A 22,761-nucleotide genomic window follows, 5' to 3' on the forward strand; every position below is an offset into this window, starting at 1 on the left:
TCATTTATTAGGACTCCTTTTGAGTCGCTCTCACAGAACTGGTGAGCGAACAAATGGCAAGAGGAAGCTGTCTGGAAAAAAAATTGATTAACCTTTGAGAAGATTGGCAGCACTAGATCATAAATTATTATGTAATGACCCCTTGAAAATGTTAATGAGATCAAATCTAAAGCTAAAACTTCTACAGACTTTCTGACATCTTTGTTTGCATTTGAACATTTTTCCACTACTGTGCAACATAACAGGAACTCGATCCTTCTGTTACTTTCTCAACTCAACACAAGTTAACTTGTCGATTTTGACATATCTGATGTCACTAAGCAGGTGCTGGAAGCTCTTTACTTTACTTTTCCAGGAAAAGGTTTGCTCAGCGTGTCTGCTCTTTTTCCAACACCAACTTGCTTCACATTTACACATTTCCATACTCTCACACCTGGGAGTCGCCCAGTGCAACCACTGTCTTTAACTGTTGGCATCTGAGCGGCTACTATATAGCTTTGTTTTCCTCCCCTTATGAGAGCTCTTTTGTTTTGCTCGAGAGAACCTCAATGTTGAGATATTAATGAGGATGACAGCTTTACTTTATTCACTTTCACCAGCTCAGGTTTTTCTGGTGAGAGCTGGACATTCAGAATGTAGTCAGACCTTTGGGAGCACTATGTTCCCTGAGCAGGTGCTGGTAGCAGAGAGAGGCAACCAAATTTGCGTCAGCAACATGCGTTACGGGAAAAAAAAAATCTACTCTCAAAGTGATTTTCTACTTCACTAACCCTACACTTGACGCATTAATAGAAGATAACCTTTGAATTGCAGGACTTCAAAGACCTTGGGATAAGTAGAAGAACTGTATTGTGTATATAATGTGAACAGAGAAGATTCCAACTGTATGAGCACCTGGAGGAAAACTTCTACATTGTTAACTCAACGCTACTAAACTGAAGTGAAATAGTTATCTTAATGTTATGTATGTTATGTCACGTGTATTGTTAGTGTGTTAACCTTGTTTAACGAGTGCCACGGCTCTCTCCTTCTGACAGATGGTATTAGCAATGTTGTGAGGCAGGTTATGTAACAGGTTAGCTTGCATTACAAGTCAGAGAGTGCCACGTTGCTATCCACTCACTGTATTTCACTTACTTATTGAAGTTGTATTATTTGCCCATTATAATTCTGCTCATTAGCAAATCATATATTTTATAGCCGTTTCATATGCTAGAGATGTAAGAAGATAAGCACATGCTTGAATCCAATAGTAGAAAATATAGTAATTCTCCATCTGCTAATAATTACGTCCCATAAACCAGACAATACTTCTGGCTTTTGTGATCACTGAACTCTTTTAGCTACCATATCTTCCTGGTGGCTTCTATACTTATAAGCAGGTGCAAAGAGTGCAACAATAGATACGATTTTACAATTGAAAAACAGAATTAAAACATAAGCTTTGCTGTGTTTTCCAGAGCATTGTGTTTTGTCTACAAGCTCATCAATTACTGAACAGGATATAACTTCATTTTCAGGAACAGTTCCCGAAATATTGTTGCCAAGTAAAACCATTAGGGAGACTAGAGTCCTGACTTCAACTATTGACTCTTAAAACTTCAGACTTAACCCGGACTCTGTCTCTAAAGACTACACCTGACCTTGCATTTGGTCCCTCATGGACATCTCTGCTACCTCGTCTTCCACACATCACTGAATAACAGAGTGCAGTGGAATAAGTACTGGCCATCATCCATAGTTTTGGGAACTCAGGCCTCAGGCTTCCCAAAAGCATCTTAACGTTAAGGCCATCTCTGTCCAACTGACTTAAAATGATCTGAGATTTGCCAGTTTGCCAATTCCCGATTTGGCAGGGGACCAGCCCTCACCGCCTGGTTGGAGCATCTAAGAATGTGCGTGTATGTGTTTTTGAGCACAAATATGCTTGCGGGCATGTGTGTTGGATTCAGCTGCACTGACACGTTTCCAAGGGCTCTGGGACTGTTTAAAAAGGCATAAAGATTTTTGATTTTGTTCTGGTTCCTTTTTTTGTGTGTATGCTCATGGTGTGGGGACTTTGCTCACACTGTCACATATGCTCCCATCTGTGGACCGAAATTTAGTTCCAAAAAAAGGTTAACCATTTATTTTAGGTGAACAGTTTTTGCAATTAAGACATTTTAGAATTCAAGCCTGAGGAGGTGTACGCAGCAGTGTTGGTAAAGCTGAGAGTACGCCTCTAGGGACAGAGTAAATTTAGAAAGTCCAACATGTTCTGTTTGTATAAATATTAGAATCTTGTCAATAAACCAAACCAAATAAAAAAAAAACGGATGATTTAACTCATTATTAAAATAATCTACTTAGTATTTTGTTCATCAATTGTTCGGTCTATAAAATACAAAATAAATTCTAATCACAAGTTCCTGGAGCCCATGGTGATGACTTTTAACAGAAAATATTTAATCTACAATCATATAAAACAGAGGAAAACAGAAGAAGCTGAAACCAGCAAATGTTTTTAGCCATACTTGCGACATGATTCTAGAAATGGCAGTATAACTCAGTTCATCTACATCTCAGCAACAATTAGATGGATTGGCAAGAACTTTGGTACAATGAATATGAATTGAATAAATAAATACATGTCTCACAGAACTGCTAGCATGGCTGTAGACTTCTAGTCTTACTGCTTGATAAATTACAATTAATTGATTAGTTAATTGCCTAATTCATTATTTCAGCTCTGATTGTAAGTGGCCCTCAGAACTTAAGTTTGTGTGATCTTAAGAACAGGGTGTAATGTAAGAGGTTAGATGAGTTGCTGTTGTGACACATCTTGAGTATGAGTTCAAGTTTCAGGGTAAAAAAATTAAGTTTTACAGATTGAAAATAATGTGATGACTTAAGCATTCTGCCTGTGTAAAAAATGAAGCCAAGTTCAGAGAGAGAAACTTAGACAAGATGGTCACAGATAGAGGGGAGGAAAAGAGGGAGAGATAGCGAGTGAAAGCACTTTATACACTTCATAAGCTCTTCTTGTGTGCCGACTCCTCATCAAAACGAGAGCCCGCGTTTCTCCCTCAGCCTCAAACACAAAGGCGGAGGCAGAGAGAACCCACACAAAACGCGTGGATATAGTTAAAAAGGAGAAAAATCTATAAAGGGGCAGAAACACTAGGCGCAGGGAGACAGAGAGGGAGACTCAGAAACCCGCCGAGCCCCAGATTATTCAGCGAAGACGGTTCCAAGAAAAAAAGACGCTCTTCTAAGAGGAGATTCAGATTTTTGAGCCAATGTGTAAGAATAGAGAGGAGTGAAAGGAGGAGAGAATGAGAAGATGTACGGAGATACAGCGGGGGGATGAGGGTGAGACGGAGAAGCAGGTCGGCTCGGCTTGTCAAATAATTCATGTTAGCATATCGGAGAACAACCTCATGTATTATTGATACATTTAGATCCTGGCTACTCCCTCCTTCTCCCTCTTTCTCTCCCTCTCTCTCTCTCTCAACAGAGAAACATAGCTATACATAGAGCTACCATCATCCAGCTTTCACCCACTTCTGGCTCCTTCCTCCCTCCCTTAGCCTCCGTTTCTCCACCTCTCTCCTTTCACGTCTTTCTCTCCAAAGTGCACAAGTTGGTGGTTTCCGTAGTAACCGAACACCGTGGCCTCAGCACTGACCTGAAGTGGTTTTCTCTTCTTTTTTTGGGAATCGTGTAGTCAGGTTATGTAGAGGGGAGGCCAAGGCTGGAGCTCTATAGAGTGTTGCAGTATATATATATATATATATATATATATATATATATATATATATATATATATCTTTTTTTTGTTTTTGTTTTTACAGCAAATTGTGTCTGGGTGAAGATCTAATGCAGTCCCATTTGACAAAAAGTATGTTTAAAATGACTCATTGTGATGGATTTTTATGTTTTTCCTTTTCAATCACACAGGAATGCTACAATAGCACTGCACTGTACGACCAGACCATATATGTTTGGTCTGTGGCTAACTGTTAAAGCTATCTAGGCCCTTTGGTTGTAATTGTGGGCGTTGAGATGTACAGCAATTCACTGCTCACAAAAGGATATCACTGCTCTGGACGGCCGTAGTTACAACCGTGTTAACGCCATTGTCACAGTGAGGGATGAGACGCGGTGCTTGTTTAAATATGGGGTTAACGGCAGAGACTTTTGGTCAAACCCTCCTCAAATGCTTTTAATTTGAAATCATGCTAGTCGCTTCATGAAGTGGCCGAGCGTGCATGTTTTGAAGACTACAAAAGTTGGACACAGCCCCCCTGATTCCAACATCAGAAAGATCATTAAACCAGAGAAAGTATATTTACTTCTTTAGACATCAGACTAAAGTTTGCCTTTTTGTCAAAATAAAACCCAAACTTTTTATTTTTCCACCCGAAGGATGTAATGAATGGTAACTCAAGGCTGAAATCCAAACCGCTTCCTACACAGGAGTACGTAATCTGCTCAGAGAAGCTGAGCTGTACTCGCGGACTTCAGATCTTTTTCATCTCTCCTCCCTTTGGTAAAAAGAAAAAAAAAACACACACACAGACCAGTCTGGTTGGTAAACACGAGTGTGCTGTGTGCAGCTTACCGACGTCACATTACATGATATCAGTTACCGCTCTGCCCTCTTTGGACCTGCCAACGTGTACACAGAGCCTACGGACAACCACGTCTGCTACCAGAAATATCGATCCTGGTAGTGAAAGTCTATGTTAGCTTTCACAGATACAACGGCTGAAGATTCACGGTCTTGCTCAAGGAAACTTCAGCAGGGAGGAAGCAACCAAGGTTCTGTGGCTAAAGGTATTAAAATAATACATATGTAATGTCTATAGGGAATGAAGAAGAGTTAGACCTCCAAACGGGCGTCACAATGTCCACATGGGAATTTATTTTTGGCTTCTTGGGGCTCGACTTTTTCTCACACACACACACACACACACACACACACACACACACACACACACACACACACACACACACACACACACACACACACACACACACACACACACACACACACACACACACACACACACACACACACACACACACACACACACACACACACAGGAAAATTGTTCAGAACTGACTGCAAACAGAGTTCCACTGAAAAGGTGATGACTCACACAAGAAGAATGAGTCGTGATCGCTCTGCGTTGAATGAAAGCAGCTCTTATGCAAGCAGAGAAACACACACAGATACACACACACACACACAAGAAAAGAGACGTGTGGATAGATACAGACACATGTGAACACACACACACACACACAAACAAACAAACACCCACAAACAAACACAGACACACAACTGCTTTTTTCTACAGCCTAAATCCGGCCTGGGATTCTCCCCCCTTCTTCTTTTTCTTCCTCCTCCTTCTCCTCCTCTATCCTACGTAGTATTTCTCCTCCTCTTACGCAATCAAGCATTTAGCCCCTTGAATCCAATCTAAGTGTGAAAAGAAATAGAGTCACAAAAGACACACTGGGTGGGTGCTGAGAATGATAGGATTAAAGAAATACGTCTACATTTAAACATTTGTGAGTATATATCTGGCTTCGGCAATACCTTGGTGTGTGTGTGTGTGTGTGTGTGTGTGTGTGTGTGTGTGTGTGTGTGTGTGTGTGTCAGTGTCAGTGCCTACAAGGTGACAAGGCTAATAGTGTGTGGGCTCCTGCTCTCAGGGGAGCAGTTGTGTCTTGCTGGTGGATGAGTGTGTCTACGAGGTCAATGATGCAGCCAAACAACATGAGTCATCATTTGAAACACACACGCACACACGCACACACACACACACACACACACACACACACACACACACACACACACACACACACACACACACACACACACACACACACACACACACACACACACACACACACACACACACACACGAAGAGCACAAAGAGTCAGATAGTTTGAGATATTACAGTACATCATCCAGCAATAAAATAAGTTATGTAATTATGTTTTAGTCCCATTACAGGATGGAAATAGAGTTGCAAAGACAATCTTTAGTGACGGGTAGCTGGAGCACTTCCAAGGTTTGGGCGGGCATTAGACTTGTTACTACTCGATTACAAAGTCAAAAAGGTACAAGCATGTATCCATAAACACTTTAGGAGATAAGTTGTGCTGTTGCTGTGACTCCCAAAGGTGAGAAACATCCCATCGCTGAATATAAATGGTTCTGTGTGCGCAGATAAAGCTAAAGATTGCATTTTGTAGAACTGTGATGAAATATTCAACATCTTAAAATCAGTTCACTTTCAAATTCTGGGCCAGTTTTAGAAATTCAGCAACTACAGTGCAGTGTTTTGTTTCCAATTCGGAGCATTGAAGCGTTCTGAATGTGTTAAATAGTAAATGGACTGCGGTTATATCGTGCTGTTACCAAAAGCAATTTAACAATTCAAAGAACAATTCACCGTGCAGAAAGGAGGGCTGAACTGACAACCCTACAACAGTGGATGACTCACTCTACCTGCCTTTTAACTTGCTTCTTTTCCATTGTATTAGCAGCTAAGGCTCATGGGTATTGTAGTATTGTGCCATCCCTTTCAGCAAACTAGCAGAAAAATAATGATTTCTAAAAACAATTTAATTAAAAAACATAAAAATTACATGAATCCAAAGTTGTTAAATTATCCAGAAGGATCTTAAGTTTCTATCTTAAGCAACATTGAAACTATCAATGGAAACTTTCAAATGGTAGTTTACTGTAGCACAGAAATACTTTACTAGCTGTTAGCACTTATCCGTCCCACTTCGCTGCTCTATAATCACTTGTGTCTATATATATAACAAAATGTTCTCTTGATAAGTTTGACAACTTAACTAACAACCAATCAGAAAACACATTCCTAAACAGAGTGTCACCTTATGGGTACGGGTGTGCCTTAACACTCAGTGGTTTGGCCCTATAAAGCCGAGAAACGTCTAGTAAACATAATTAGAGCAGAAAGTTCATCATGTGACAATATTTTGTTATTTATTCATACAGATAAATAAACTGAGAAGTCACATCCGCAGTCTGGAATTACTTTTACTAGATCACCGCTATTGGGAGTAATGGGACATTAAATGCACTGAAACAGCTAATTGTAATGTTTTAAGTGCCATTGTATCGAGTTGTGGTGGCAGAAGAGCTAATTACAATACTACTAATTAAACCTGACACTTGAAGAGAGACTAGTGAAAGGAGTAAAAACGATTTCTCACAGGAAGAAGCTCGAGGAGGAAGTGTGCAACTAGGGAGTAACATTAGAAGAAGATGCTGTGAAGACAAGATTACCTCATAACAGCAAAAAAACGGGTATTATTCAGGTTGTTGCCCTGCGCGACCGGACGCTTTCAGGGGTTGGAAACGTGGGTTTTTGCAATTTCATGGAACATTAGAAGCTGCACTCAAGTTTACCCTCTAAACACCGTCAGACACCGTCCTCCCACAAACGTACAGCAAGGTATGAAGACGTGGACTGTGGATTTCAGGAAAGATGCTCCTCTTTGTTACTGTTGCTTTAGTACACTTTACGTCGACGGTGGCAGAGTGACCACTGGATATTCTGATGATATTCCATGAGTTAGCACACTTTTTCATGTTTCTAGCAGAGTGGTTTTACAACAATAATCTCGTAAAATGGGTCCTAAATATATACTTTATATCTATATTGTCGGCGTGAGTGCAAACCCCAAATGTAATGAGCAGAAGAGAGCAGCACACACAACCAGCTTCCACACAGAGGACAAACTCTACACAGCCATGTCCTAGTCATAAATTAGGCTTTTAACATTACCTGTAACCTCACAAACTAATGTAGTTAATTAATGACATGTCCTCGGAAATGACACTGTTGGTAGTAAGCCAGTTAGCCGGACATGCTACATGCAACTGCATCTCACATCCATTCCTTACACCTTTGCTCTTTCATTTCTGGTTTTGTAAATGCTGACTCGCTCTTACTACAGCGCCACGCACACAACTTCCAACATGTGGAGAAATCCAAAAGCTTGACAGGCCTGCCACGCTTCGTTACGGTAGCTAAGCTATGATTGGGCAATTGCCGTTGTGGGGAGGGGTTTAATTACAAATCAGATTGGTAATGTGTCAGCAGATACTCCCGATCAATAGCCTGAATCAGTACTGAAGACAAAAAAGTAACAAAAATAGATGCAGACATCCCTGACTGGGAGAATGTCTATTGAGCTAGTTGCACCCTGCAAGTTTCTGGATGGCTGAGCCTGGTAGGATGGCCACACACACACACACACACACACACACACACACACACACACACACACACACACACACACACACACACACACACACACACACACACACACACACACACACACACACACACACACACACACACACACACACACACACACACCTTTCATGTATTGATCACACAGATGCAGCCAATTTACTTGAGTTGGAAAAACTTGTTTATCTGCCTGAAGGAGCAGAAGGTAGTGTGTGGAGAGTGTGTCAGCTCGTCATGGGTCACCCTGGAGTTTTTACTTTTTTCAGATAGGATGTTTAGGTATCAGAGTGCGTCTGTAACACACACACACACACACACACACACACACACACACACACACACACACACACACACACACACACACACACACACACACACACACACACACACACACACACACACACACACACACACACACACACACACACACACACACACACACACACACAGTCAAGCACTACAGTCTGCCTCTACACTAATCATCTTTATGTTCGCCACAACGGCAGCTGATAGGAAGCAGGTGTGGGATGACTATTTTTGTGTTTGCATCTAAGCACTTCTGATTATCACAAGTGACCCCTATTAGAGTCAGGGTGACCTCACACACACACACGCACACACATACACACAAATAACATCCTCCCTGCTCCCTCTGACACAGGGCTGCTTGAGTCAGCAGATTCCCCCCCCCCCGCTTTCTCTTTCTGTCTTTCATTTTCCTGTTTCCCTTTTTCGTCTGCCTTCTCTTGTTCGGTCAAATGTCTGCCTTTCATAATATGTAACACCCCCCCCCCTCCTTGTTTAAATCTCTGCCTCTGTGCCCTCGCTCTCCCCGGAGGAGGTGAGGGAGTGTGATGATGAGAGTGCTTTAGTGACGTCACTGAAACAAATGGGCCGTTTCGCTATCTAGGACAGCGGTGGCGGCGAGGTGGCGACTCACACTGCAACTTTGCACTGCTGTAAAAAAAAAAAAAAACACAAAACATCTCACACACACACACACACACACACACACACACACACACACACACACACACACACACACACACAGATTATCTCCTTCTATCTCACACACAAACAAAACACACACATACAGAGAGAAAAGGAAAGCGGCCTGTCCTGCTACCATCAGCACTTTTACTGGTGTCCTAGCCAGACCGCCCCTGTCTCCTCTCATGTCCTTAATGACTCCAACACTCTGTCTACTCTCTGCCTAGCACGCTCTCTCTCTCTTTCCATCTTCTCCTTCCTTCGCCCTACCACATTTCCCTCACTCTTTCAATGCACTCCATCCTATGCCTGTATTCAGTTATGATGTACAGAGTCACAGCTCTCTATCCTGATTCCTGATGCACTTAGGTGCAATCAATCAGACTGTAATTTTCCCCGCTGACACATACAACTATCCTGTCCCGAAGAAGAAAGGATGATGGGTGGTATTTCTGAGGACTTCACGTCCTTGAAAACAAACTCCCAAAAATGGTTTTCACAGTGCTGTGCTATACTGTACCTCGCGGTCTGGCAAATCTTTGGGCTGTGACATTCCTCGAAGTCACAGCACACAGAAAACCACGAGGGCTATTAAAAAGGCTATTCATCATAAAAGCAAATAGCAATACTTAAGCGTGACAGGTTAGGATTGCAGGAGTTTGATTTTCTGCTGTGTTCGATTGGCAAAAGAATTTATTTCTTGGAATGAAACTGAATTTGAAGGGAGAAAAGCGAAACCTGGTATTTACTGTTCAACGCTGCAAAAACACAGCTGGCTTAGTCCAAACTGCTTTTTAATCGCAGGCATTAGGATAACTAAGATCAGCTGTAAAAAAATCTCTCGACCAAATACATGTTCGGGGCAAAGGAACAAAAACTGTGCAGTAAACACCAATTTTCAAAGAACAGACAGGTTGTGCTGAAGAGGCACATTCATCTATATGGTCATTTATAGCGAACAACGTGGCACCAGGGATGACAATATTCTGTCGGCCTGTCAGTACTTGGGTCCTGACTGCCATAAAATTTGGTTAACTCCCTTAATATTTATCTAGCACCATCACCAGGTCATTAACCATCGTTTATTTAGGTAAATTGACTGAGCATTAAGCTCTTTTATAGCAATGCCCCTGAGCTTAACTTGATACAAGCTAGAGGGACATACAATATATGAAAAACAACCACAATAAAATGACCATAAAAAATTACGAGAAAGTCAAAAAGCAACCACAAAAAAATTGTCCTCAGCTGTACTTAGCATGCTAACACACTGTACATGTAATGTATAACAACGTAAACAAACTGTTAGCACTTAGCTAGACTCCAAAGGTTGTTGAAACTGTAGGTTGTAGAGTTGTAGGACAATGTCTCAAGTGTCTTTTTGGTTGCCGGAGTTAAATTTTGACAGCTGTCTCTATTTACTAAAGCACTTTTCCTTTATTTAAACATGTCACGATATTTAAAACTTAAGTCCACTCCACATTACATCATTTTGAGTGTTTGCAACAATTTAGCCATTGTAATGTAAGTTAATACATCAGAAACATGTGCACAGTTCTGCATGAACTCCCTTCTGTTTACAACTTATTGACAGTGTACATATTGCACATATTTTTTTTTTTAGAAAATACAATTTGACATCTTCTTTAATTTTAGGATTTTCTTTTATAGCTGTTGTACAGTGAATACGGGCTTATTGGAAACCAAACCAAATAAAAGCATTACCAACAAATATCTCATTACATAAAGAAACCCTGAGGATGAATCAGTCTTGGAGAATCAGTTGCAAGAAATGCTCGGAAAGAAAAGAAATTCAGGTGGATAATGTGTCGAATACCCATTTGAAGAAGTGCTTTTAGCCTTTAAATAATCAATTTTAAAATAACGTTGACTTCTATATGACCCCATTTCTCCCTCTTACTTGAACTCATGTCTCGCACAGTCATCAGCAACATCTTTCCCTGAATTCCCGCAGTTCTGAAGGCAAGTTAACCTTCCTCTCTATATCGTCCCTATAACCTTGTGAAGGTCTTGGATGGTCGAAGCATCCACATTCCCCCGGAGAGAGAGACCCAGCAGTCTGAGTTCTCCAGTCCAGGGATGGAGCTCCCTGGAGGGGAAGGATGGGAGTACAGCGGGTGGGGGTGAGGCGCTGGAAAATGGGCTCTCCCAGCCATTGTTTGGGGTTTCCTGCTGAATTGTTTTTGGTACATATTGGCCTAAAACACAAAGGCTTGGAAGCAGAGGCACGCGCTGATAAATGATAACAGCTGAGACAATGGCTAGACAAGAACTAAACACTCATCACATCCCTACTTACGGGTCGTACATTTTAAATTTAAACTAAGTATTTGTTGATCGGTAAAGTTCAGACTAGTGGACCTGCATCAGTACAGCCCGCCCACATACAGTCACGATCACCCAGAAGTAAAAAAACAATGAGACGCAAACTCCAGATGCAGCCGAGACATCTGAGATGTACTCTCTAAAGTGGCTTTGTACCAGCACAAAAGTGAAATCGTGATCAAAAGATATTGACCGACTCTTGATCGCTCATAAGATTCAGAGTGTCACTGGGGAGTGAGCCAGGATTGCTTCTTGGCAGGGAGGAAAAAACTGGAGGTGAAGAACTGAATGAGTATCAATACTGGCCTGTCGACTGTTCCTTCACACACACGCACACGCACACAGACAAAATGCACTATTACTCTAATCACGATCCCAATCCCTCTGACAAATATGGCAGCTGAGGCAAAGAAGAGATATTAAAACTTAATTCACCTGCTATTTGCTCTGAATGGTAAATTCCCACATTCCATTTGAAAGCATGGGCTGAATACATTACCAGGAGCAGCGGAATAAAAATAGGCTGCATTTAAAACGGCGGCATTTTGCTGACATCCAGGCCAACGTACAATGAATGCAACAGTGGACTTCATTTTAATATGCTCAGATATTACCGTCTGTTGACTCACATTCGGGTGCCTTGCGAGGAGATGCAGAGCGAGGAAAGGCAGACTACATTATATTTAGTCATTTGTAGTTTAGTCGTGTGTGATATGCATCGAGCCGTCACTGGATTATTAAAAAGGGCAAACATTAAAAAATGTTACCTGCTAACAGTCGTGCCATCAATATCACTCAGTACTTGTGTACAGTTGTCCTTGGTAAACCTGAGATGGCTGCCACTGAATGTCTGATGTGTTATGTATTCATGAACAACACTTTTAAAACTTTAAAATATCTACTTCCTCCTTTACTATCTCCTCTTTTACTTTCACATCTTCACATCCTGTTTCAAGTCCTCCTTTCCTTCTCTACCTCCTATTTTCTTCTCTACCCCCTCCTTTTTTTCTGTACTCTTACCTCTCAAATACCCTATTTACTGTGTTGATGCCTTTTTTATTATTGTTATCAGAGTAGGAAGGTCTGTGAAAGCAGAGCACTGAGTCCTTGGAAGACTAAACCACTGTCAGTGAAACCCAGACAAATGAAATTACATCAGGCTTAGCGGCTCTTTAAGGCAGGGTGACCTAAGAAAATACATTTCAGGGTGGAGCCTTCATCATATCAGAAGCGCACCAATATCTAATATGTAAAGTGACGCAGTCAGCTGTCTGTGTGCTTATATCCATGGTAACATTATCAGAAGGTCTAGCCTTTCAAATTATGTGACGAAGAGCACTTTCTTTTCACTGTAAAAATTCCTTATGCATCAGTCGCAGCAGTTCATGTCAAGAAAGCTGCCTGTGATGTGCAAGCGGCTGCTCTTATTTCACTCAATGCAAATGTTCTTTAGCATCAGAGCAGCCATCAGATATTGTACGAGGCCCTCTTCAGTGAGCCAGCCAAGCTGGAACCGGTCAGCGTGTTGATCTGAAAAGGAATGTACAGTCTATTGACCCCAATTCTGTGGGTCTGTGGTTTCTAATTTTACGGCCAGATTTCTCTCAGCTCTGACTATAATGGATGGGACGGCCATGAGGGAGCAGGGACACCTGGCTGCTGAGCCTCAGTCAGCAGCAGCGTCCTGACAGGCCTGATGAATGCAGGCTGATGAGTACACACACTTGCTGTACTACAGCCTGGAGACTCACTCTGTGCGGATAAACCATAAAACACAGTGCTGTAATACACTGCAGGTACGTTTGTATAAGGGCTTTTAAATTGCTGAACATCATGGCCGTAGTTTCCACAATTAATAACCACTAAACAGCACAATATTGACAATAAAATGCTGCATATTAAATGTCCATTTTACTTGAATTATTAGCGACACTAATGCTTTAACGTCACAGAGAGTCCCGCTCTGTGTTACAAAACAATTCACTTTATACCAAGAGCTTGGCTTATTTACTGGCTACAGGGCATTGTAAAAAATACAATGTAATAATAGGTGTTAATATTGCTTCTGTTCTAAATTGGAAAAGACAAAAAGATGCTGCTTATTACTTTAGTTCCATTTTTCAAGGCAATGATATAAAGCTATATTAATATATATAAAAACAAACGCTTTATCTTAACTTCGTTAATGTCGACTTTCATTATGCCCCACAACAGAAATACAGTTAGGGCGCATTGTCTCTATGAGCTGCTTGTTATGAAGGGTTGTGCAGATATTTTGGATGAACAGTATTGCAATCATTGTTTAGTCACTCTAGGTTAGACACTGACATCAAAATCTGAGAGATACATGAGCCTACAGCTTGGGAATAGCTTTAAACCACTTCCTGCCACTCTGCACTGACCTACTTAGCATGATTTGGTTTATCAAAAATGTTGCGGGAATTTCCACAGCTTGAGCAAACATTTAGCACGGAGTGATCTGATGACCTGATGTCTCTCCGAACTGTATGTGAGGTCTCGGCTTATCTGACTGTCTTACTACCGTAGGTGCCGGTTTGTCTGCAATATAGACTCATGCCGCCCACATTACATCTAATTTGGGAGTACTTTGACTAATTCTCTTAACTTAAAATACCATTGTAGCAGCAGTGAAATCAGCCAGGGTGCTGTTTGGGTGTCAGTTAGTTTAGCAGTTTTTTTTTTTTTTTCATACGCCAAAACACAATGATCTCACACCCAAGTCTTCCTCTTTTCAGAGGAAGTTTAGATTAGCGTAACAAACAAGGAACCAACAAAAGGAAGTCTTGCGTAATGTCGAAACAAGTGATGTTGACTGAACGAGGAAGCAATGCTTCCCTATTTTAGTGGAAATCCAAAGGAATGCAGCGCAGGGTGTGTCGGTTTTCGGATGTGTTGCTGCTGTGTCTGTTTGTGTACGGGAAGGTACTATATATTAGTCTTTGTATTCGAGATGTATATTAGTATACAGTGTATATAATATGTATACGTGTACATGAGCATAGTAACCCACTATGTCACAGCACTACCAGATTTTGGTTACAGGGAGCAGAAATGCTCAGTTTTACTTTGACGTTAATCATAAATGGATACAATCTAGGTCCTGATGAACTGGTTGAGTGTGTACTATTGTCTGTCATTGTATGGTATAACTGTGTGCTGTAGTGCTGAGTAATATGAACCTACTGTACACCTACAGTGTTTCGTTTCTAACTTATCTAATAAAAGATTTGAGAAATATCTTTTTGAAAACTTTTTTTAGTCCTTAATGTCAGTTTATAGTGTTTATACAACTATTTCAAAATATTCTGTTTTGAAAAAGAAGCAATGTTGTATCTATGCACTCCTGATATTAGAATAAGCCATTGTAAACCTAGATAAAGGCCATGTCATTAAAAAAAAAAAAGCCTAAGATATACTGTGAAACAGGCAGAATCCTAAAAAGAATCCTGGACATCATCCAGTGCTATTGTGCGGTTGTTGACTGATGTGTCCGATGTGTACAGAGCTGTGGAAAGGAATTTCCCTTTGGGGACAATAAAGTCTAAAGTCTAAAGAGTAGATCAATGCCACTCTGGTGCCTGTATGGTAAATATGGAGCTACTGCCAGCAGCTGCTTAGCTTCATTTGGAGCAAAGACAGGAAACAGCTAGCCTCGTTCTTTTCAAAGAACAAAATCCACCAGTCCACAACTCTAAAGCTCACTAATTAATACAGTATATCATGTTTGTTTCACTCGTACAAGAACCAAGGGGTAAAGGCAACACTTTGTGCTGGCTGAGCTACTTAGCTGTTGGCAGTAGCTTTATATTTACCGTACAGATGTGGGAGTGGTATCGATCTTCTTATCTAAAACTTGCAACTAACTGTCAAACTATTCCTCTCAGTGGAGTTACTAGAAGTGGAACCAACTGTCAGAAAATGAAGGTGGCACTAAATAGACAACAAAAACGGACTTTTAGAACTAGCTAGCAAAGAAAAGTTACATTTAATGACATTAAAGCAAGATTGCTACATATCACACAAACTACTGCCAATTTTATGTTATAATCAAACAAAATATGTTAGAACAAAGCAACACACTGTGCTCAGACTGAGGTTTTCATAAAATATACATTCACCAATAAAGTAAGCACTGAATGGCTGCAGCCCATCTGAATATCAAAGTATATGTTCATGTAAAATGCACTGGGTTTTTCTGCATTATTAACAGTCTGCAGTGTAAATGCAAGCTACAATAGTTTATTTGAAGAACAAAGCGCACTCCATCTCTATCTTGTAAGAAAATTAATAAAACTACAAGAAATGAAACTACAACTCTCCCTTAATTAATCTATGCCTTTGCCTTGAAAAAGTGCACTGCATATAAACTGAGACATTTCGCTGACGGCGGGGGGGGTTGATCAGACCTCTTCATGCAAAACAGTACAACATCTGAATCCAAATCACAAATTAAGAAAATCCAAAAGTTCTCCCAAACATAGCAGCGATTGCTTGAATTTTAATTTCTAATTATTGTGTCTGAAAGTCTGCAAATCCATGGAGGATCCGTGTTATTCTTCCAGCTTTCAACCATGTTTTTTATTAGGTTAATTTATTTGATTATTCATTTGCTTCTATCCTTGTCCCCCATCTTGCTTCCAGCTCGCACTGAGCCAATTAATTTCTCCGCACTCCACAGCTATTTCGATTATTCACTCCATGTGTCCAATGTGTACATTCTCAGAAGCTGCACACACACTGTGTCTATCCCACACGCAGCACTGTTGATCCTAACGCTGATATAGACATGAATAAATGATCTGAATGTGTGTGTATGTTTGTATTTGTGGGCGAGACTCGAGTAGTAACACAATATATTGACGTCCCCTCCATTGACTACACTGGAGGGGTCTTGTTTGCACGTGGTTTTTGCGTGGTGCAAGCCTCCTACCTCGTTGCCGTACATCATGAGGTGGTGGGTGGTGATGAGGGCTTTGAAGACCACAACCCAGCTAGAGTTGGCCGTGCGCTCGAAGAGCGTGTCCGCCAGCTGGGGAATGTTCACGTTCATCTCATTGGTGCAGTGGATCAGATCTGGCAGAGGAAGAAATAAAATAAAAATTAAGAGTTACACAACAGTAGAAAACAAAGAGGAGTAATGAGAAACGCTTTAAAAAAAAAAAAAAGGTTTGATAACCCTGATTGGAGTACAACAAGCAAATTGCTTTTCACACACAGAAATGCAGACGCACAAGGACAGAAAACACACACACACACACACACACCAATTCTTCAGTGAATAAAATGTGAAGGACAGGTGCCAGCTGCACAACTTTTCCTAACCTCCTCCTCCTCCTCCTCCTCTCCTGAATTTCACTCAGCTGCACCATCTCCTGCCTTTCTGTTCTCTCGAGACATGTTAACAGAAGTTCAGGTGTCACTCACTCGCTGAATGTGGAGGAAAATTGAAGTTACACAACTCGCAGCCTCAGTAAACGGAGATAGGGAGGGCCTCACAAAGATGCTATTGTGTTTTGACGTACACAAGTAAACAAGTCTTGTCTAGTCTTTGTATGTTCTGAAGTGATCTTTTAGCTTTCCAGTCTTGTTGATCTAAAATGTGCATCTGCTTTAGTTCAGTATGAAGGTACGTGCCACAGCCTGGCATCAGACTCCTAAATGGAGAATGTGTTTCATGAGTGTTTAGCGTTACAGCAGTGTATTTATTATTGTATACTTCATTCACAACACCTTTCTAATGATCTTCAGCATTTTTATATTGTATGGAGCATGCCGGGGTATGTCGATTTCAAGGATTCCAGCTTCTTAAGTGTGAAAATGTTCTGAGTTTCTTATTCTTCTATGATAGTAAAGTAAATATCTTTGATGTTGCATTGACTTTTAAGGGCTTGTGTCGAGCATTTCCCACAATTACACAGCATTTTATAGACCATGGCATGAATCAACGACATAATTGGTACCTTAATCAATAATGAAAATAATACATTAGCGGCGGAACTAAATGATAGAGGTTATTATATTCTGTTCTTTTCTTTTCTATTCATACACCTAATGTAGGCGATTTGACAATGAAATTCAAAAGTTCCAGAGAATTGAAAGTCTGTATTACATGATCTGCTGAAAGATCATTTTTAATAACTAAAAGTAAATTAAAGTATTAATTAGTGCTTATCATGTTATGTGCTGCTTTTAATTTGACTAAATATGAAGAAATGGAAGGGGAAAAAAAGAGGAAAATGTGGCTGAATGATGACTGGGTGGGACTGACATACTATATACAGTACACACACATTCGCACAACACTGACTTCTTCCCATTTCTATCTTCAGAAACCCAAACATTGAACATAAAATATCTATTTCAGAGGAGACAGAAGTCGTATTTCTTCTACACAAATAAAGCAGAGATCTTATCGAGCTATCAATTTTAGCCCAATGCATAAAAACCTCTTTAATGTAGCACAAGTCAACGTTATTTTGAAGGTGCCTGATAGAATCTGACCAGATACTAACAGCCTGGCCCCACCTCGCTGCTCTCACACCAAAATGAGATTGATTTTGAACTGATTCTTGTTCAGGTCCCATAGCTTATTATAGAGATTCAGTGTCTTCCCTCACAACAGGTAACACACACACACACACACACACACACACACACACACACACACACACACACACACACACACACACACACACACACACACACACACACACACACACACACACACACACACACACACACACACACACAGATAAATTGATCATTCACACCACATATATGGGGCTTTTTTTGGCTTAATTTCGCTGTCCTCCTCAATCCCATCCATTCCTTCGCCTTTTCTTTCAACCTCTCTCTCGCTCCATCCTTTGTTCCTCACCACAGGACATTATGAGCTGCCGGCTCTCACACCTGGTAACTACGGAAACAGCTTCTCATTAGACTACCAGAGGACTGTAGCAGGGAAGAGTCCCGTCGGGAGACTTCATCATCATAATCAGGTGCGCGCGCACACGTGTCAGGTGCGCACGCTCATTCAATAAAGCCCCGTCTTCGCTCTTTCCTTCACTCACTTAACGCATTATCTCCCTCGAGCACTTGCCCACACGTACAGTAACAAAACACAGCAGACTTCCAGACCGGCATTACTTTCAATCGTTCACTCAACATGGCACCAATTCCACTCTAACAACACGCACACAAACATACCAGGCGGTGGGCTATTTAGTCAATACAAATGAGTGTAGAGTAATGCAATACAATGGTACATTACAACACAATGCATCCATTTTAGCTGCATTTAGTGGTGTGAACGACAGCCAACCAGAACAACGTTTAGAGGCTAACAGAGTGTGTCTGAATTGCAGCATTCGACACATAAATTACAGGATTTCATGTGTGTTAGGAAATGTTGCAGCCTCAACTTGTCTCCTCCTACCGCATCACTGCATGATATTACTCATGCTGATGAGAAACAATTAATATGTCTGAACTGGAAAGAGGCATTAGGAGCGACTGGTGGCTTTGTAAATGAATTAGTTGCCTCACTCCTCTTCTGTTTTTTAAATCTACCCTCTCTGTCTCTTATTTCTGCTGCTACCTTTTCTTTCACTCTGTCCTCCGTCTATCCATCTCGGATTCTTTTTAACAGAGCTCATGTTTTTTCATTAGGTCTGGAGTGGTGTGAGAGAGAGAACTAAGAGAAGGACTGATTAGGTCTGTGGGGATGCACGTGCATGAGTGTGTGTGTGTTTGATAGATAATGTAAAGAGGGTACATGTGCTGACTTAATCAGGCAGAGTGGAAAGCATTAGATGCCACTGATTCCAGACCAGGGAGAGAAAAGGGAAGGCGAGGCGATTGAGGCAAACATATGGCACAGGAAAAAAAGGAGGGATGGGGTAAAGAGAAGGAGACAGAGACAGAGAGAACAGAGCGATAAGGGAGTTAAAGAGAGAGAAATGAGGGAGGACGAGAGGTAGAAAGAGAAAAAAACAGATAAAAATAGAGGCAAAAAGACGAGTGACCATGAGAAGAGGAGAAAGAGATAGTCACACACACAAAAAAAAAGATAATGAGTCATGAGAGACATGAGTGTCTCTTCATCCGGACAATTTGCAGGAATCCACACACAGCTCGACAAGCCTCCTCGCCTCGCTTTATCTCTCCTCTATTTCCTGACGTGGTCTGCAGAAACAGGTCTTAGGATGTGGGGGGGGGGGTCTGAGCAATTACTCTGACCAGAAGAAAAAAAATACATAAGATTGAGTCAATCCTCAACTGTAAGGCTCTGGCCGACACCTCAGCATCCTGCAGGCAATTACCTGCACAACAGCTGCACACACAATCTGAACCCGGCTAATTGATGCCGACACATTATTACAAGATAGTTAAACAACAGAGGACTGAAGTGCTCGTGTAGGAGAAAACATAGCACAAAGTCAAAAGTCTATCCTCACTACAAGTATACTTTCAAGGGGGGGACGAAAACCAAGCAAGGTTAACCTCACTAATAAACATGTTATATCTCTCTATATCTGTACAGAGACAGAAATGTGCTGTTCCTCCCCATCTTTTGGTTTTGGACTGATTGCACAAAATGGTTGGTAAAACAAGTAACTTGAATAAGTTCACTTGGATGCTGGGAGGTTATAACCCTCCTAACCCTAAGCCTAACCCTATTTCATGACATTTATAGACATAATGATTGATGGATTCATCGAGAAAATAATCTGAAGATTAACTGATGATGAAAACACCCATTAGCTGCAGCCCTAGTGCATATGGATAGGCAAATAGAGTCGGTGGTTCCCAGTTTTGAGTAATTTGTTCCTGTTGTACCTCATATTCAGGAAGAGCAATCATCCAGGAGTAGTAGGACGACGTCTGAGCTATTTAGCATAACTAGCTGCCACTGCAACCTGGACCCAAATAAACAGAATGTTTTTAAATGTGTCTGCACTGTCCGTGTTCATTTGCATAACTTTCTTCTATAGGCAATCTCTCTTACATTTAGTTTTCCTCATGCACACAAGGGAGGAATTAATGCTGAGGAAAGGTGATCTCATTCCCAACAGTGACCTTCTCTGTTCCTCCCTGATCTGAGGTCCATTGTTACTGGTCATCAGTTGACCTCTGTGGCCTTTGATTGAACCACAATAGACCAGAGACTTCCTGGTACCAAAGGGACCAGCGTGAGAGCTGGGGGGAACCAGACTCGGGATCTGATGAGGAAGTGTGTGCTTGTGGGTATGCTTGTGGGTATGCGTAGTGCATCTGGAGAAAGAGAAAGAGAAATCTACCAATACTGTGTGGCGTCGTTGTTACTTTGGTGAAGTGGTTTCATCAGTACGTGCCAGAAAGCTTCTGCAGACCAGAACTTGAGGCACTGCCTGTTTGTGTGTGCACATTTGGGAAGAAAGCAGGTGGTCAGATCAAGCAGAGGAAGAAGGGCAGGAGGAGGAGACAGAGATCACATCTGGCCCAGCTGGCTACCTTCTATCTATGCTCCCTTCTCGTCTCTTCATCCACCTTTAAGTCCCCCCTTATCCACCCGCTTCCAGGCAATACAGACACACAGACACACACAGACACACACAGACACAGACACAGACACAGACACACACACACACACACACACACACACACACACACACACACACACACACACACTCCTGCTTCTCTATCCACTTTCATCTCCTTTTTCATCTCTTCTGATCTGCAAACAAACTTGTCTCCTGTCCCTGACTTTATTTATATTTATATTTATTTGTATGTCTGGTACATCTGCAACCTAGAAAACAGAACTAATTTACCTTTAACAGGATTAATATTTTCTGTTTTTATCCGGCTCGGTAATATAACATGTTTACTGATATCCTGCTCCTGCCCCTCCTTTTTCTCTTTCTGATTGTCACTTTAAACCTCTTCCTTCTCTCCCTTTGCTCCCCGTCTACTTGACTTAATCCATTTCAACCACATGGGATTGACTGCTGGCTACAACTTATCACAAAAGGTGCCAAAAATGTTGGAAGAATCCCCACAATTAAATCCACAAAGGGCACGAACCGTGGCATATCTAAAACGTTAAGTATTAACAGCAGTTCTCTCTACGGTCTAAACCACAGACGTTCTCAGTCTTTGAATATTTATTTATTTTCTCCCGATCAACAAGTCACTAGGGAAAACATTACCAATACTCAATATTTTTAAGAATCAGAAGTGAATGTTTGGACAGATCGTGTCAGTTTTCTCCTACAGCCCATCTAGCCTTAGCTACAGTTGGATTTGGTGTAAGGATGATTATGAATGATCACCACCGTTAAAAATTTGATTAGTCAAAAATGTATTAACTAAAATGTGCAAAATTGGCTAACAAGTCTGATATTAACTTAATTAGCTCTGTTTTGTTCTCCACCAACTTCTGTCTGGCTCTTTAGCTCATACTGGAGAGGTAGCGTATTTTTTTTTTAAGAAATAAATAACTTTTAAAGCCGGTATTAATAAATATGAACCCATATGTTTCAAGTTACAATCAGTGGACTTCACATTCAACACCAAGATCTGATGTGGATAATTCAACAAGCCTCCTAGTGGGACAGAATCCGAGGCGGATTAACCCTAACAGGCCTGCAATCAGCTCCTCAATCCTATCTTGACGTCTGTGAAAACCTTGATCGGGCATCAGTGCCTCGCTTTGTGTGCTTGACACAGTTCAATCCCCCCACAGTTCAGTCCCTTCTGAGACCACCAAGGGAAGGTCAGGCTCACATAGCTGGAATAACTAAAGAGATGGATCTGTAGAGAATGTATCTGAACAAATCACAGGATTTTTATGAAAAGAAGAGAGTATGTTGACACAGCCTGTGTCACAATACCTTGAAGGGATACACGACTGCTAATGTAAATCACTACACTTCTTACCTTCCTGAATACAATGCTGCACAAGAAGTTACTACAGTTATAAATTCATTTAGTTGCTCACTTTGCTCAACTGCATTGCCAAAACATAGTGATTTCACCACAAGAAGAACAGAATATCATCTACATACACACAAATCTTTATGTTGTGAATATTTTACACATTGTGCAAAAACAAAAAAAATGTTACTATTCAAA

At 41.1% G+C, this 22,761-nt stretch overlaps 1 protein-coding gene across 6 annotated transcripts in view; it reads right to left on the reverse strand.

Moving 5' to 3' along the window:
• The window catches only part of si:ch211-200p22.4 (phosphatidylinositol-binding clathrin assembly protein), a 78,479-nt gene that overhangs the window by 41,766 nt on the left and 13,952 nt on the right, over positions 1-22,761 (reverse strand). For all 6 annotated transcript variants that reach the window (XM_051401843.1, XM_051401841.1, XM_051401844.1 and 3 more), the window contains exon 2: positions 16,577-16,719. In XM_051401843.1, coding sequence (XP_051257803.1) covers positions 16,577-16,719 — 143 coding nt within the window. The remainder of the gene's footprint in view (positions 1-16,576; positions 16,720-22,761) is intronic.

The sequence above is a fragment of the Dicentrarchus labrax genome, unplaced genomic scaffold (assembly GCF_905237075.1).
Source record: "Dicentrarchus labrax unplaced genomic scaffold, dlabrax2021, whole genome shotgun sequence".
NCBI classification, from domain to species: Eukaryota; Metazoa; Chordata; class Actinopteri; family Moronidae; genus Dicentrarchus; species Dicentrarchus labrax.